Source organism: Ambystoma mexicanum, chromosome 8, assembly GCF_040938575.1.
Source record: "Ambystoma mexicanum isolate Mex_15411 chromosome 8, UKY_AmexF1_1, whole genome shotgun sequence".
NCBI classification, from domain to species: Eukaryota; Metazoa; Chordata; class Amphibia; order Caudata; family Ambystomatidae; genus Ambystoma; species Ambystoma mexicanum.
Window position 1 is genome coordinate 1,518,584,592 of NC_090929.1, and position 18,121 is coordinate 1,518,602,712.

Here is an 18,121-nt window from a genome sequence, read left to right on the forward strand (position 1 = left end):
TGTGTTGCAAGTGTGATGTGCCCTTCTGCAGCTCTACCCCTAGCTTCACAAGTGTGATGTGCCATTCTGCAGCTCTCCCCCTATCTGCGCATCTCTGTGCTCCACGTGTGACGCCTTCTGCAGCTCTACCCCTAGCTTTGCATCTCCGTGCTTCAAGTGTGACATGCCCTTCTGCAGCTCTACCTCTAGCTGCGCATCTCCGTGCTCCAAGTGTGATGTGCCCTTCTGCAGCTCTACCCCTAGCTTCGCATCTCCGTGCTCCAAGTGTGATGTGCCCTTCTGCAGCTCTACCTCTAGCTGCGCATCTCTGTGTTCCAAGTGCGATCTGCCCTTCTGCAGTTCTCCCCCTAGCTTTCCATCTCTGTGCTCCAAGTGTGTGCTTTTCTGCAGCTCTACCTCTAGCTGCGCAACTCCGTGCTCCAAGTGTGATGTGCCCTTCTGCAGTTCTACCCCTAACTTCGTATCTCTGTGTTGCAAGTGTGATGTGCCCTTCTGCAGCTCTACCCCTAGCTTCACAAGTGTGATGTGCCATTCTGCAGCTCTACCCCTAGCTATGCATCTCTGTGCTTCAAGTGTGATGTGCCTGTCTGCAGCTCTACACCAAGCTTCGCATCTCCATGCCCCAAGTATGATGTGCCCTTCTGCAGCTCTACCCCTAGCTGCGCATCTCCGTGCTCCAAGTGTGATGTGCCATTCTGCAGCTCTACCCCTAGCTGCACATCTCTGTGCTCCAAGTGTGATGTGCCTGTCTGCAGCTCTACACCAAGCTTCGCATCTCCATGCCTCAAGTGTGATGTGCCCTTCTGCAGCTCTCCCCCTAGCTTCACATCTCCGTGCTCCAAGTGTGATGTGCCCTTCTGCAGCTCTACCTCTAGTTGCGCATCTCCGTGCTCCAGATGTGTGATGTGCCCTTCTGCAGCTCTACCCCTAGCTTCGCATCTCCGTGCTCCACGTGTGATGTGCCCTTCTGCAGCTCTCCCCCTAGCTTCGCATCTCCGTGCTCCACGTGTGATGTGCCCTTCTGCAGCTCTCCCCCAGCTTCGCATCTCCGTGCTCCAGATGTGTGATGTGCCCTTCTGCAGCTCTCCCCCTAGCTTCGCATCTCGTGCTCCAAGTGTGATGTGCCCTTCTGCAGCTCTACCTCTAGCTGCGCATCTCCGTGCTCCAGATGTGTGATGTGCCCTTCTGCAGCTCTCCCCCTAGCTTCGCATCTCCGTGCTCCACGTGTGATGTGCCCTTCTGCAGCTCTAAAGCACTACCCGCTCCCTTCGCATCTCCACCACCCTAGCGTGACATGCTGTTTGGCAGCTCTGAAGCACTACCCACTCCCTTCGCATCTCCCCTCCCCTAGCGTGACATGCTGTTGGGCAGCTCTGAAGCACTACCCACTCCCTTTGCATCTCCCCTCCTCTAGCGTGACATGCTGTTGGGCAGCTCTGAAGCACTACCCACTCCCTTCGCATCTCCCCTCCTCTAGCGTGACATGCTGTTGGGCAGCTCTGAAGCACTACCCATTCCCTTCACATCTCCCCTCCCTCCCTCCCCATCTGAACTCCCTCCCTCCCCATCTCCCCTCCCCTAGCGTGACATGCTGTTGGGCAGCTCTGAAGCACTACCCGCTCCCTTCGCATGCCCCCTACCCTAGCGTGACATGCCCTTGGGCAGCTCTGAAGCACTACCCCCTACCTTCATATCCTCCCTGGCGTGAAGTGGAGGTGAACGTCTTTCTTTCGAAGGTTGGGCTGTGTAGGCTTGGAGATGGCGCCCTCCTGCCAGCTGTCCCGGACATGGAGGTACTCGTGTGCCCCCTTGATGTGCTTGCTGGAACACAAAACAGAGATATTAAGATGCATTCTTCATTTGGAAGGGTGCCCACTCTAAGAACCTCTTGACTAGTTTGGAAGGGTGCCCACTCTAAGAACCTCTTGACTAGTTTGGAAGGGTGCCCACTCTAAGAACCTCTTGACTAGTTTGGAAGGGTGCCCACTCTAAGAACCTCTTGACTAGTTTGGAAGGGTGCCTACTCTAAGAATCTCTTGACTAGTTTGGAAGGGTGCCCACTCTAAGAACCTCTTGACTAGTTTGGAAGGGTGCCCACTCTAAGAACCTCTTGACTAGTTTGGAAGGGTGCCCACTCTAAGAACCTCTTGACTAGTTTGGAAGGGTGCCCACTCTAAGAACCTCTTGACTAGTTTGGAAGGGTGCCCACTCTAAGAACCTCTTGACTAGTTTGGAAGGGTGCCCACTCTAAGAACCTCTTGACTAGTTTGGAAGGGTGCCTACTCTAAGAATCTCTTGACTAGTTTGGAAGGGTGCCCACTCTAAGAACCTCTTGACTAGTTTGGAAGGGTGCCCACTCTAAGAACCTCTTGACTAGTTTGGAAGGGTGCCCACTCTAAGAACCTCTTGACTAGTTGTAGAGTAGCACACATGATCAATGAGTGGTGGTGGAACATTTACATGGCCATGAGCATGCACCTGACCCATGCCACTCACTATCGGGGCACATACCTTGGAATGGGGGTTCAGGGGTATCCTTCCTAAGCCTGGCACTTGTTTGCTCCTGTATTCTCACAGTTCCCCTACTGATTCCCAAAGCATCGTGGGATCAAGACTGGTCTATTTTACTCCATAAACCATCAGGGAGTCCAACTTTACAAGCAAAAGAAGGATTCTTGATACTTTGTACACAGGGAGTTTCAGTCACGCCTTCGTCGGTTTTCCTGCCCAAATGGCTTTCCCGAGTGTCTATGAGAAGTGTGTCCACTTTCTATTGCCATGAAAATATGGAGGCCATCTCCAAGCAAATATTTCACATCTTCAAATTGAGTGCATGGGAGGAGAAAGGAGAAGGCTATGTGCTCAGACCTTGGAAAAGCTGAACTATTAAAAAGGGGAGAGTGGAAATAGTACTGCTTTTAGATAAATGTCCTACCTTGAACAGAGTAGCACCTCGCTTACTCTGTGCCACACTTTCATGCCTAGGTATTGGCTGGCGGGAGATGTCATGTCAAGCACAGACTTGCAAAACTGCATGAAACACTCTGCTTAGAAGCGCTTTGCTAACCCGAGCGGCTGCATTCTTCTCTTGAGCAAGGCCCAACAATCTTTTAATTTAATTACAAGAGGACGCAATAACACGGGAAGTGAACCTGCAGGGTGCAAGTTGCAATAGACGCGAGGCACTTAGCGCTCGGTGGCAGAGTTATTATAAAGCACCATTCTTTTAGTGGGCTCCACCCATCACATGAACTAAGGCGCGATTCAGGCTCCCACTCGCATCACGACAGCTGGCACAATGCTGCCCTCGAGGGAAGGCAGTTCTCTCGTTGATTGCTGAGATAAGTAGGGCACAGGTTGGAAAGCATCCTTGGCATGCCATGGGAAAGTGCCTGAGCTTAGTCTTGTGTGGCCATGTGAGTTAAAGGACTTTGCGGGGGCAGTGGTATTAGCCACATGGAGAACTGCAGAACTGCAGAACTGCCGTCCAGCGTTGACATTTGCATGTTGAAAGGCAGGGGTTAGGTAGAACTATGATCACTTGGCTGGTGCTGCAGTTTGCATCCCTGCATTGCCAGGACTTACCCTTTGAACTGTGATTGATTCAATGGCCAGGTGGCATATGGAGAGGGGCATACTGATCTCAGGGAATAGTTACCTTTACATGTATTGCACTCCCTTGGATCAGGTTACAGTGGCGTCTACCATCTTCAGAATTGTCACCTGGGACAAGGTGAGCAGCCTATCATCCTATGATCGAAGCCTTTGCCTTGAGCAAGTTGTTGGCTGCTCACATGCGTTCCCTCACTCCCATTCCCCGCCTCCACAATCTCCCTTCTCCCACGTAAAATTTGAAATAAAAACCATTTCAAGTAAAGGCACTACGGCCTTTACCCGTCAGCTGTCATGCAAATAGAAAATGTGGCTCTTCAAAAGGCCTCTCTCCTTTTGCCATTACCATTCCTGATTGAATTGATCTTTGTGAAAAAAGCTTTGCACTCCCTTAACAAAACATTTTTTCACAAAAAAAAGAAGCCATTAGCACCGCAGATGTTCTTCCGGGTAGCTTGTCTGGTTATAATGACTGCCGTGGCACGCGGTGCCGGTTCAAACCTCCCACCGCCATTGTTAAAGGTTTTCACTTTGTTTGGGCTTAATTTTTTGTTCAGCAGGCAGGGGTGTTGCTAGGTCTGGAAAAGACCCGGGGCTACGCTGATGTCGGAACTGTTGGGACTGGGGGCTAGCTATAGCCCCTTTAGCACCCCCCCCCCAGCAACGCCTGTGTCAGCAGGACGTTTACAGACCTGCAGGCCTGCCATTGAAAGCATTATTGCAAACCAAAGATGTAATTGTATTGCTGTTGCAGGACAACAGTAACGCAATACTTTTGGCTAGTTTATAAGCTTTCTTTGAATCAACAAAAACAAAAAATGACTGCACTTAGTCGAGGGTCTGTAAAAGAGATGCACTCTCAGGCTCCGAGTGGTCACAGGATCAGCCGTCTGGGCATCTGCCTTGAGACAGACAGGTAGCCAGGGTGCGCAATGACATCCCCACATCAAATCCCTTTTCATAGCCCTGAAATGACTCAGCCCCATGGGATGGCATGCCATTCTGTTCTCTGTCTGTAATTCACAGTCATTTGATTCAGCTAAACCATAGTCTTTCTTTGGATTGCACCTGTTGGCAAATCCTGTGGCACATAGGCCGGACATTTTAAAAGCAAGAAGGTACAACAATCCTAAAATGAGAATGGAGTAGCTGAAAAGTCATTGCTATGGTGATTACCAATGGCGGTCGGATAGCGGGCTGCAAGGGCACCTGAATCAGTCCCAAACTAGAGAACCCCCCCCCCGTTAGCCATCACTATTTGATACTCACACGAAACGCCGTAACTGCTGCTGCTGTGGCCCTTTCTTTCCAGTGAATTCCCCTGAGCTAGCGATGTCAGCTTAGTGCTCCCTCCTGCGCCTCCCTCTGTTGGGCACATTGAAAGAAATGTGTTAGAAGAAGGAAGCAAAGACACAAGAAATTGTGAGACGGTTGCAGGTTTATTAAATTGCTCATCCTGTTTCTTTTGACTTTATAATCGAGTTAGTCCAGTGATCCCCAGCCAATGAAGCACGAGGCCGGATAAACTGAGAGAATAGACAAGGCCTAGAATGGGGTGATAAGACTTACTCATGTTATTTATGCTGTGGCCTTCCAGCTGCTTTAGTCTTCAACTCCCATTAGCCTTAGCTAGCATTATCAGTGGTGAAGGATCATGGGCGTTGTAGTCCAAAACATATGGCAGGCCAACTATGAGTAACCATGCATCAGTGTCCTAGCACATTCCACCAGGGCCTCTCCTTGACATGGGAGGAGATGAGGGGGCCTCGAATTCCAAGGTTCTTCAATATCCTTCTTCATTACCACTCTGCAGCTCCTCGGGCTAGCATTTTGCTGATTCCGAGGCCAAACGATTGGGGATGGGAACATCGGTTTATTGTTATATTAAACACGAGTCCACCAATCGGCGTAAATAGTAATGTATGATCACAAATAACTGGGGCTGGATTTGTACATCCAAAAGTCCTTTGCATCCTTGTGCCCATGTAGTAAGCCATCACATGTATGTCCTATCCATACAAGTTCAGCGTCACAGCATCTCACACACTTAAGGAGACCAGGATTGCCCTTATGTGGCTAGCAGGGTGGCTTCAGGCTAGTTGCCTGTAGCTGATTGGAACATTCAATAACGCGTGTGACCTTACGCCAAACATTCCTATGATCAAATTAGAGAACACACTTGAATGTCTTTAAACCGCTCGCCATTCCCAAAGTAATGGGGTTATTGTATGTGTTTAGGGTAGAAGCAGTAACTACCATGGCAACCAATGCTATTGTTTCTTAAAATAGTTGGTTACAATGCAAGTTTAAATCACGGACCCACTTCACCCTCTAAATCATTTTAAATTCATTTGCCTTTGTCCAAAGCCCCCAGACATAGGCAAGTCATGTATTTTGGACTATGGCGCCCTTGGACTTTGTGGTCTATTTCTCTAGACCTTTAAACGGCACGCGTTTACAAGCGGTGAGCCAGTCCGTCACGCCTTCACTACACTTCTCAAGCCCTTCATGCATCCAGACCATACATGTATTATTCATTAATGACATCTTTCCAATCACGCTGTCCCACAGTCCGTGTTTCCATCCATTCTTCATATCTTCCATTCTTTACCGCTCCTTTTCTCACTCATCTCTAGTCCCTTATTTGTGTTTTCCTCCAGCAGACTAGCATCTGGTGATCCCAGGGCGCGGACACAATGTGCTCTGAAGCTTGGACAGGTGTAGGCTATTTGAGACCACTAAGGTTGTAATTCAGCGCAGTATAACATATTGATAATCAAGTCATTAATTAATACTTACTTGGTGGTAAGGATGCAAGTCTTGTTGTGGTGACAGTCTCGGTGAAAGCTGAAAAAAAGGTGATTTGGTTACATAATAATTCAACTGCCCAGATTCATAAGGCTCAGACGCAAAGCTTCCTGTGGAGCCATCATCAAGACCACTACATCTTTAGGAGATGCTGTCCCACCAGATGCAGAATCTCTGCCTGCTGCCAATTTGAGAGGATACCATTTCAAAATCCTATCTTCATTTCTGGTATGTGGGTTTGTGGTTCCAGACACCATGTTGTGATGTGTTAGACCTGCATCAGACAATAGATGCTGGGGTAAATTGAATGCAACAGCAGAGAAACACTACCTAGTATACCTACTACCTTTTGATTGTAGCACCATTCAGGGTTGTCCAACTCTAGGCGTCGAGGGTTCGAATCCTGATGGGTTTTCAGGATACCCCTCATTAATATTCATAAGGAAAAATGTGCATACATTTAGAATCATTGAATGCAAACGTATCTCATGAATATTAATGAGAGGTATCATGAAAATCCAACATGGATCTGGCCCTCGAGGCCTGGAGTTGGACAACCCATATGCATTAACCGGGGCTTTAAACCACCTCTTGGCCTCTGATTCACCAGGCTTTCAACAACTCTTTACGCTGTGTCCTGCCACACCTACTGGAAGGCAGCTTACCACATTCGGACTTGGATAACCCTCCAGGAATAGCAAGCAATGCCTTTAGAGTTCCCACAATTTCCTGCTAGCATGTCGACAGGGCACCTGGGAGGGGATGCAGACACGACCCGAGGCACGCTGGAGTGCGTGGACTTCCACCCATTTCAGGGGCCCCCACAATGAACATTTACTCAGAGGGGAGAAGCGAGGGGTACATTTCACTATGCTTACACCCACAAGGGACATAGCAGGATAGTCAATGCATTTTAGAAGTCTGACAATGTTCATCTACCCACAGGGGACACCGTGTAGAGAATTCCTCTAGACATTAACAAAGGGAGAATGGGGTGTTGGAAGGGGGCTGATAGATCTAAGGAGAATCTTACTCTACACATCTGTTCAGGTAGGCATAAAGGGGGGCACTGTATCACAGAGGCACCCAACAATGAACATAAGCCCATAGGAGATATATCTATCTATATCTATCTATTTCAATTGTACCATGTTAGGCAAGGGTTGAATATTTATTTATTTATTTATTTGTTATAACGGGCCGGAGCCCGCAGGCATCAGGGCACACAAAAGCACACAAGACAACAAGAAGAGAGTACAGGACAATGCCGAACAAGACAAGGTCACTAAGGTAGTTCTAAGTAAAGAGAACAGTTTTCAACAATCTCTTAAAGGAAGGTAGGTTGGAGACTGATCGCAGAGTCGACGGGAGGTCATTCCAAATCCTGGACGCGCAGTTGGCAAATGATCTTCCCAGCCCTTTCAAATTCTTGAAGAGGTGGTGGGAAACAAGATTGATGTTAGTATATCTCAGTGAGGGTAGCGATGCGAGCCATGATGCGGTTGACTTCTGGTAGCTGGGTGCCTTCCCATATAGACACTTGTGGAGCAGAGTCGGTGCCTTAAACTGACATCTAGCCATGACCGGTGGCCAGTGCAGTTCCAGTAGTTGATTTGAGATATGGCCCCTTCTCAGGAGTTTCTTGATGATCCAGACCGCATCATTTTGGATGACTTGTAGGCGCTGGATGCCTTTTTTATCCGCGCCAACTAGGAGTGCATTAAAGTAGTCTATTCTTGACCAGATTTATTGCAACAAAACCATTGAAATTCAGCGAATTTGGAAAGTCAAGACCGGCTTAACTCAGCGTGCTCCTTTTGATGTCCCCCATAATGCTATGTCCCCCATAATGCCATTTTGTATGTCATTGTGAACTCCTTCTCTTATAATATCTATGTGGTCATGTGTTTTGCAGTGGGAATGCACTGAGGTAAGCCGGTCATGACTTTCCAAATGCACTGATAAATCATGTCAATGTAACTACATTTTAGTAATGGTTTTTTCAGTGAAATTCAAGGGTTTTGTTAATCCATAGTTTTTTTTACAGGCCACTAGCCATGGCCTTTGGCCGTGTCCATTGTACATTTTCCCCCAATATGTTTCTTTTAGAACCACTATATCTGTCTTCTGGGTCCTCTAGCCGGGGCTGCAGTGAGCACTATACTCTATATCTTAAAGCACTACCTGGCTACTAAAGGCGGTGTGAGGCGAGGGGTGCTAGAGCAGTATAATCGTGTATGCAAAATGTCAGCTAAATCTGTCAAGCGAGTCAAAAGTTATTAAAAATGCATTTTTTTTAGTTCCTATGTCTTTCGATACTCAACTTGACTGTAGTGCAGGGACCGCTGCACTATAATTCAGTTAAGAAAACTTTGGTTAAGAGTTAAGGTAATCAGATTTAACACAACAAAACCCCTAAAATGCAGCAATTGCATTTCGAGCCAGTCCTCCTTAACTATGCGCCCTCTGTTGCGCATAGTTATGGTGATCTGTGATGACATCATTGTGGTCATACATTGCACAACAGGGGGCGCATAGTTAAGGTGGACTTATTTGAAATGCCATTACAGAATTTTTGGGGGTTTGTTGTGGTAAATCTGATCGCCTTAACTCTATCTTAACCAAGGCTTTTGTCACTGAATTTTTTGTTTTGTTGCTATGTATCTTTCACGTTAAATCTGAACACCTTAACTCTCTCCTAACGAAAGGGTTTTCACTGAATTTCAAGGGTTTTGTCATACTATAGTTTCTTCGGGGCCCACTAGTCATGGCCTTCGGCCGTGGCCACTGTACATATTGCACCAATAGGTTTCTTCACGGCCCACTGGCCATGGACCTTGGCCAGGTTTACTTGAAGACTACTAGCCATTGGCAGTGGCCACTGTAAATGTTGCACCAATAGGTTTCTTTTTGGCGCACTAACCATGACCTTTGGCACAGAGACTCATTGCCTCCCGCCTAGGAGATGGGATGAATGCAGGTGTACAATTACTATTTTAATTTCGCTCTCTTCCCATTCCCATAGGATTGCAGCAACATTCCCCCGATAATGGCAATGAACTGCACATATAGCGGCATTGAACTACCTATGCCCACAGGATTCCCTGATAATGAACGAAAATCCAAATCTTTTCCCTGTCCTCACAGGCACTCAGCATGCTCCCCCTCCCCTTTCCATGGTCCTCCCACTCCCCTCAATTGCTTTGTTCTGCCCTGACCCTCTCCTGGTGATTACACCTATTATGGTTTGGTGCACGTGACACATTTTCTTCTCCCAGGTGGACTTGATTGGAATGCGAGTCTTGAATTTCATGGGTTTTGTTGCATTAAATCTGATCACCTTAACTCTCTCTTAATAAATGGTTTTTCACTGAATTTCATGGGTTTTGCTATACCTTAGATTTCCTGAGGGCCCACTAACCATGGACTTCAGCCATGGCCATGGCCATGGGCAAACATGTTACATAGCCATTGCCGTGGCACACCATTAACTTGTTACCAAACACCCATTGCCCGCTGTCCAGTAGATGTAGGCACTGTAGATGTTAAACCTTTTTTCTCTTACTCCTTATTCTTGCAATCACTGCGCAGTAATTATTTCTAATAACAGAAATTCCTGCGCTAGAGCAGCGATTCAACGATTCCCGCGAAAGCGGGAAAAATTGCTCAGAATTAAAAAGTCTTCCGTGCCCTCACAGGCACTCAACATGTGTACCCATTCTTTTTTTCAGGTCCTCTGTGTTTTGCCTCTCTAACTCTCTCCCATTACCCCCTATCAGTCATCACTTTGTGTGATGCACATTATGTTCTGAGCACGTCTTGCCCCTGTAATCTCATGAGATTTGTGCGGTTTTACCCTGATAAACTGAACATTTTCTACCCGTAACTGGTTCTGCAACCCACCCCCAAATCCCCAACTTCATATCGTGTCTTCTTTCCCATGCCCGACCTCTAGCCTGATGTGATTGCTATTGCTATTGGTAATGGTATTTACATAGCGCCTACGGATAGGCCGTCTAAGCGCTGTCATTCGAAACATTCAGTGTTTTGAGTCTCTTTCTGATGTCGAGAATGTCATTCGATTCTGTAAGGTTGTGGGGGAGTACATTCCAAAGTTTGGTCAAAATCTGCACAGTGAAAATAAAACAACACTTTTTCATTTTTTTTATGAATTGTTCCCATCATTTCATGTTTAGTGGAGCCCTTGACAAGCCATTTGTTTGGGAAATGTCATCCAAATCCAACAAGCAAGTTAAATGTAATTAGCAGAAGGATCCTGGGGGAAAGATTGCTGCTTTTTTCATTTCTGAAAAGTCTCTCAGCCTCTTGGCAGCAATGCACCATGGGAGATATAGCTATAATTTTGGGTGAAGAGGGAGCCCCGTTCTCCATCAAATATTTGAACAACTACTGGACGGAATAATTTCATTCCTGGTCCAATTCCGTCCAGTGGTTTTTGCTCTGCACTGCGCAGACATTTGGACTCTTTCTCTATACGGAAATGAATTGCAGTAGGCCGAAAACAGCATTTTTTTGCTTTCTTAATAACGTTTTCTTTTTTTAATGTATCTTTCCCAAAATGTTCAGTCTGGGGGTTGGGGAGACATGACAAACATTTTGTTTGCAAAATATCAAGGAAATCCGTCATGCGAGTCAAGATTTATTAGCAATTCAATTTTCGGGTTTCCTATGGAACTTGATACTCACCTTAACTATAGGGCGGCGACTGCCGCAATATTATATATATATATATATATATATATATATATATATATAGATATAGATATAGATATAGATATATAGAAGAAGAACGGAGAACAAGAACCAAAATCATTTCTCTTTCAATAAAATGTTTCACCTCCAAACCAATGATACACGTCATCTTTTTATGTCAAGTCACCGACCTCTTTCTGTTTTTTTTTTATTGAAGTTGGTTTTATAGCTTCTAGACATCCCAATATTTTCAATAAGCAGTGCACAAACACAGATCATTTCTAATGTCTACCTCATTTCCCCTAGTTGTTCATCTCCTCCCACCTGGAAAGTAATCAAAACGCATGGACCATATTATCTTAAAATAGAGCTCAGAAGTTGCAATGGATCGTCAGGGAGAGAGAAGAAAAAATAGGGCGCAAACAAAATCATCATAGCACTATACCAGCGCCACCATCTGGATCCAGCCTCAAAAAACCCCTCCCCCTTGACTCCTCCCTCAGGAAGTTATGTGGTTTCAGGGTCTATTAATTTCCGCCCCGCTACTCCTAGTAAATACCAGCTGTGGATATGGAAACTCAGAAACAGATGTGATATGTCACCCAGCATTCAAAGCAAGACTATTCAATAAAGTCCTGGCAACCTCTCCTTGAGAAAAAAACATATTTTAACCCTGATGGTCCACTTGGAGTCTGCCAGGATAGCCCACTGCAGCCGTTATAGCTAGAGCATTGAACAGGGCCTTCATGAGTTCTGTAAACTTCCAAAACCCATGTCCGTTAACCCCCCCTCCCCATCAGCAGTCTCATGATATCGATGGGAATCCTCTTGCTTAATTCCATTGACTGCAGAACCACCATCATCATCACCATTGCCCCCCCCCCCATTGCCATTTGCCTGTGCAGAGCTCTTTGCAAGTGAATGATAGGCTTGGCTTAGTAGCGGTCAGGCTCTGTCCAAGCCCCGCTCTACCGAAGACTCCTCCAACATAGTGTGTTTCTGACACTTTCTCTGAAGGCGATATCCGTGTTTGAAGAACTCCTCTTTATGGTCTTGACCACACATCTCTTCCATCCTGGAACAGGTGAGCTCCTCCTTTCACTCTGGGGTAGCTGCAGCTGGACTCCAACAATCCATTTGTGGGGGACCTGGGTCGAACAACCGGCGGCGTTGCTAGAGGGTGGGCAGAGGGGCGTATAGCCACAGGTCTTTTGGAGTAGGCCTGGATAGAAGCTCAGGGGCTACAACCAAAAGGCTAGCTAGTCCCGAGCCCCGACAATCCCAACATTACGGTAGCCTCTGATCTTTTCCAGATCTAGCAACACCCGACTCAGAACTAATGCTGCACGGAGTGCGCCTCCCAAAGCTGTGTTCACTGCTTCATGTTTTCTCTTCCCTGCTGTCTGATAATTGGGCACCACAAGCTGGCAATCACTAACCAAACAAAAGCTCAGATCCTGAAATCACCTCCTGCCCCTGTGGGTGGTCTGTTGTCTGCCCCCACCACTGCATTTCTCACACTGGAGCTTTGGGCAACTCTGCATGTACTTCTGGAGGTTGGTTCCACACTGAAGTCTATTGATGGAGGCACTGCGGCCACCAGTCCAATGGATGGAGCTGTTGCAATCAGCATCTTGCAATGAGGGAGGGGGGACACTCCAAACAGTTCTGTAGTGGAGTAGAACTTTTAGGACTTCAGACCCTCCATCATCATCACACCTCCCAGGTCTTTACCTCAGAGGCAGCAATGATGGCCCTCCCAATCCTAGAGGGCTCACAATAGGGAGTGCTGAGCTCTAGCTCACAAAGATGACTGCCATCTTGGGATAGGCTAAATTGCTGACCTCTTTGTCACCCTCTTCCCTCTTCCTTCTTCAAACACAAAGTCTCGTTAAGTGAGCCCACTCATTGCCACACATTCAATAACGGGAAGTGTATTATTTTCAACCACAACAACAGATAAATACTAAATCTTAGTCTAGACAAGGAGGTCTCTTTTCAGAGACGCTTACTGTTCAAGGCAGTCATCACATTACTGTGGTGAAATGGACACACCTTGTTTAGGAACTTTTAGTTGTGCCACTCTTTTGAACAGACATATTTTATTTTACACCTTTTGCCTCCTGGACAATTCTTCATCAAATGTTTGAATGGCTCAGTGTAATACTATTTTTTTTTTGTTTTTTGCCTATAATCAACTTGAGATTTTTACAAAGACGAGTGATTATGTTGTGAATTTTCTTCGTATAGGTAGAAGTCTAGATGATGGAAAAGAGATAATGATGGAAAGGAACATGGTTATTCTGATTGTTTCAACCTTCCCTCCTCTATGTTTCACTTTCCTTCATTTTATCAAATGCGATTGTCAGAAGTTTTGCTGTCACAATAGTCCATTTGGTCTTTTCTCCCGACATTAATCTGTTCCACCAAACGTCTTCGTCTAAAACTGAGGCCGGCATCCCAAGAGGTGAAATATCAAGTAAATATGTCTGAAATGGCACCCTTGAAGGGGAGGATAACTATTGGGACTATCCTTACAGAACAAAAGATTATTTATGGGGAAAAATAAAAGATCAGAAAAAAGGCAAAAAAAGGTAACACTGCCCCAAACTGAGATGAATAAAATCTAAAAACACATGCTCTCTTCAGAGCAGTACTGGTAGAAGCGTCCTTCTACCATAATGTGGTTAGAGGAAATGGCCCATTAATGACACCTATAAGGGTGCAGAAGTATGAGTCTGAAACAGTGGTGGCATACTTGTTGGCAAAGACTTTTAAAAGTAAAGAAAAGGAAAACCTATCTTGCCCAGTTTCTAAGAGGGACTGTCCTACCTCAACAAAAAGACTAAGGAATCTGTCAGGATGTTCAATAAAGTAAAATGTCCACCGTCCAAACCTATTTCCGTCCCTTACACTCTCCACTAACTAAGGAAACACTGGGTATATTCTTAATCCAGAAGGTGGCTTCTCCCGTTCTGGACGCCAACTTAATTAGAAAACATGAGGTGTTATTTGACTTAAAGGTTCCTGATGTTAGAACACATCAGGATTAATGAGGAACTGATTTCCCTCTTCTTTTCTTTCACAGGGTGTCTTATTTTACAAAAACACAGTTCCCAAGTATCAGGGGGAGTCTCTTTCCCTGTTCTTTCTCTGATTCATAAAAGTAACATCAAGTCTGGTTCACTATCCTGCCAGTCTTTACGGTAGATCTTAGTGTTCCAGAAAATGTCCTTTCTCTTAGCAATTGGTCCATGATCGTTTATCTTCACTTCCCGCACCTTTCTCTCTCTCTTGTGTGGGTCTCAGACCTCTCTGGGTTCTCTAGGGATCTCCCCAGACTTGCTGTGTGACTTCTCTCTCTCTTGTGTGGGTCCCAGACCTCTCTGGGTTCTCTCGGGATCTCCCCTGACTTGCTGTGTGACTTGTCTCTCTCTTGTGTGGGTCCCAGACCTCTCTGGGTTCTCTCAGGATCTCCCCTGACTTGATGTGTGACTTCTCTCTCTCTTGTGTGGGTCCCAGACCTCTCTTGGTTCTCTCGGGATCTCCCCTGACTTGCTGTGTGACTTCTCTCTCTCTTGTGTGGGTTCTCTCGGGATCTCCCCAGACTTGCTGTGTGACCTCTCTCTCTTGTGTGGGTCCCAGACCTCTCTGGGTTCTCTCGGGATCTCCCCTGACTTGCTGTGTGACTTGTCTCTCTCTTGTGTGGGTCCCAGACCTCTCTGGGTTCTCTCGGGATCTCCCCTGACTTGCTGGGTGACTTCCCTTTCTTTTGTGTGGGTCCCAGACCTCTATGGGTTCTCTCGGGATCTTCCCTGTCTTGCTGTGTGACTTCTCTTTCTTTTGTGTGGGTCCCAGACCTCTATGGGTTCTCTCGGGATCTCCCCTGACTTGCTGTGTGACTTCTCTCTCTCTTGTGTGGGTTCTCTCGGGATCTCCCCAGACTTGCTGTGTGACCTCTCTCTCTTGTGTGGGTCCCAGACCTCTCTGGGTTCTCTCTGGATCTCCCCTGACTTGCTGGGTGACTTCCCTTTCTTTTGTGTGGGTCCCAGACCTCTATGGGTTCTCTCGGGATCTTCCCTGTCTTGCTGTGTGACTTCTCTTTCTTTTGTGTGGGTCCCAGACCTCTATGGGTTCTCTCGGGATCTCCCCTGACTTGCTGTGTGACTTCTCTTTCTTTTGTGTGGGTCCCAGACCTCTCTGGGTTCTCTCGGGATCTCCCCTGACTTGCTGGGTGACTTCCCTTTCTTTTGTGTGGGTCCCAGACCTCTATGGGTTCTCTCGGGATCTTCCCTGTCTTGCTGTGTGACTTCTCTTTCTTTTGTGTGGGTCCCAGACCTCTATGGGTTCTCTCGGGATCTCCCCTGACTTGCTGTGTGACTTCTCTTTCTTTTGTGTGGGTCCCAGACCTCTCTGGGTTCTCTCGGGATCTCCCCTGACTTGCTGTGTGACTTGCCTCTCTCTTGTGTGGGTCCCAGACCTCTCTGGGTTCTCTCGGGATCTCCCCTGACTTGCTGGGTGACTTCTCTTTCTTTTGTGTGGGTCCCAGACCTCTATGGGTTCTCTCGGGATCTCCCCTGACTTGCTGGGTGACTTCCCTTTCTTTTGTGTGGGTCCCAGACCTCTATGGGTTCTCTCGGGATCTTCCCTGTCTTGCTGTGTGACTTCTCTTTCTTTTGTGTGGGTCCCAGACCTCTATGGGTTCTCTCGGGATCTCCCCTGACTTGCTGTGTGACTTCTCTTTCTTTTGTGTGGGTCCCAGACCTCTATGGGTTCTCTCGGGATCTCCCCTGACTTGCTGTGTGACTTCTCTTTCTTTTGTGTGGGTCCCAGACCTCTCTGGGTTCTCTCGGGATCTCCCCTGACTTGCTGTGTGACTTGCCTCTCTCTTGTGTGGGTCCCAGACCTCTCTGGGTTCTCTCGGGATCTCCCCTGACTTGCTGGGTGACTTCTCTTTCTTTTGTGTGGGTCCCAGACCTCTATGGGTTCTCTCGGGATCTCCCCTGACTTGCTGTGTGACTTCACTTTCTTTTGTGTGGGTCCCAGACCACTTTGTGTTGTTTCGGGACCTCTAGGACATGTTGTGGGCTCTAGCCCCAGGGTTGCATGCTTCTTCAGCTTGAAATGGGCCCCTAGCCCCCGTGTACTGTTTTTGTGGGGCTTCCTTGACTTTGTGTGGGTCACAGACCCTGGTGTGCTGCTGTTGCAGGGCTTCCCCGACTTCATATGGGTGCCAGACCCTGGTGTGCTATGGTTGCGGGGCTTCCCCGACTTCCTGTGGGTCCAGGACCCCTCTCTAAGATGTATCGCATAGTGTACATGGGCCTGGTTCACTAACCCGTGCAAGGCACTGGTTCTCATATGTCCTTTTCTTAGTTTTCCCCAAGTAATGATACAAGGGAGATGGGGTTCTTCAGTCTTTCCCAACCGTCTCCTTTGTTCTTCTCTATCTCTACCACCCGCTACGGTAACCCAGTTAACTTTTGTGGCATTTCCAGCTTGCTCAGGCAGCTTTGCAGAACTGCTTCCTCCTGCTGTGGGCTTCTGTACACCTTCCAGCGCTCACTGCGTGTCCTTGCAGTGTTCCCAGGTCTGGTCTCTCTCGGCATGTGCTTCTCCGTTCGACCGAGTGTCCGACTCTCGGTCTCTCCCAGACCTCCGATTCTCCATGCTGGACAACGGGGAACACAGCCTGTGTTCATCGAGGCTCCGCCAGCCTTTCCTGTTCTCCACAGTGAGCCTTCAGCCGGCTCTCAGTTATTACAGGAAGGATCTGACAAAGTACACAGTCCTTCTTCCCTTTTTGTCTTTGGCACTGACTCTGGTTGACTGTAACGCATATGTTGGTCCCGCATTGGGCTTTTGCCTTCTTGCCCTTCTTCATGTCAGTAGTTGTATGCCATCCATATGGGTAATCCTCACTCTTCCTCGTCCCAGTATAGTCTATATGGTTGGGGTCTTCTACACTACAGAAATACATAAAAATGTGGGGGCAACAGAAAATTGAGTGGGGTAAGAGGAATTAGGGGACAGAGATGGAAGAGGTAAATACAGCGGTCTCCCAAGGCAGTCGTCACTGGTCCCATAGACGGTTCCCCGCCTCATGTGATCCACCCACTGAGTACCACCACTAGGGGGACTATTGTGTAGTGGCCTCACCTCCCTGGCCTCATGGGAAGGGGCTCCCCCCATGGGAGCAGTGCAAATACCCTGGGATTCGTCACAAAACATTTGCCTTTTATTACATCACATGAAGGGGTATCATACAAGTGATTAAATATGTTGCTAATGCTGCAGGGTGTTTGAGAGAAATCCATCCAATGGTATCACAAAAGCAACACCGGGGTACAAATAGAGCATATCTATGCCAAAATGGTGTCCCAAAGAACTGGCACTTCTCAGAATGTTGGAAGGTATGTGGCACAGAGTTGCCCAAGTTTATTTTTTTTTAAATTTCAAATTGGTAGCCGACAAAGTCATTCCTGTCACGCTATCTCTGTCCTACCTGTACAGGGACACACAATCCTTCTTGCATCACCATTCTGAAATCATCTGAAGCCATGTACTCCTGCGGCTCCATGTATGAATTTGTGTCACCAGTGTTCTCAAGGAACTCATGGTGTGAGTGTTACTGGCACCTTTTTCGGATTGGTTCACTTTGCGTCTGCTGGTAGGGGCACTGTAAGACCAGCAGGCTTGACCTGCTCGGAGTTCTGGCCCCTATCGTCAGGCTTTTCATTGAAGCACTGGCACCGTTACTAATGGTGCTGGTGCTTCAGAGTTCCCATCCCCATGGAGTCCTATTGGACTCCATGGGAATGGGAACTTACTGTACCGCCGCCTGTGATATTCCGGTAGCACCCGGAAGTCAGGCAGCGGGAGCAGTAATACGGTGATGCTTGCAACCCGCCAGCAACCGGCGGGTTTTACCGGCAACCTCGTAATGAGGCCCATAGTTTTGTTAATATCCTTCATGGACCATTCTATC

General features: G+C 47.3%; 1 protein-coding gene across 2 annotated transcripts in view; it reads right to left on the reverse strand.

Annotated features, from left to right (window-relative positions):
• COL17A1 (collagen type XVII alpha 1 chain) overlaps nt 1-18,121 on the reverse strand; it is a 200,275-nt gene that overhangs the window by 151,277 nt on the left and 30,877 nt on the right. For both annotated transcript variants that reach the window (XM_069611740.1, XM_069611739.1), the window contains exons 3-5: nt 6,412-6,459; nt 4,882-4,977; nt 1,687-1,821 (exon numbers count right to left, since the gene is read on the reverse strand). In XM_069611740.1, coding sequence (XP_069467841.1) covers nt 1,687-1,821; nt 4,882-4,977; nt 6,412-6,459 — 279 coding nt within the window. The remainder of the gene's footprint in view (nt 1-1,686; nt 1,822-4,881; nt 4,978-6,411; nt 6,460-18,121) is intronic.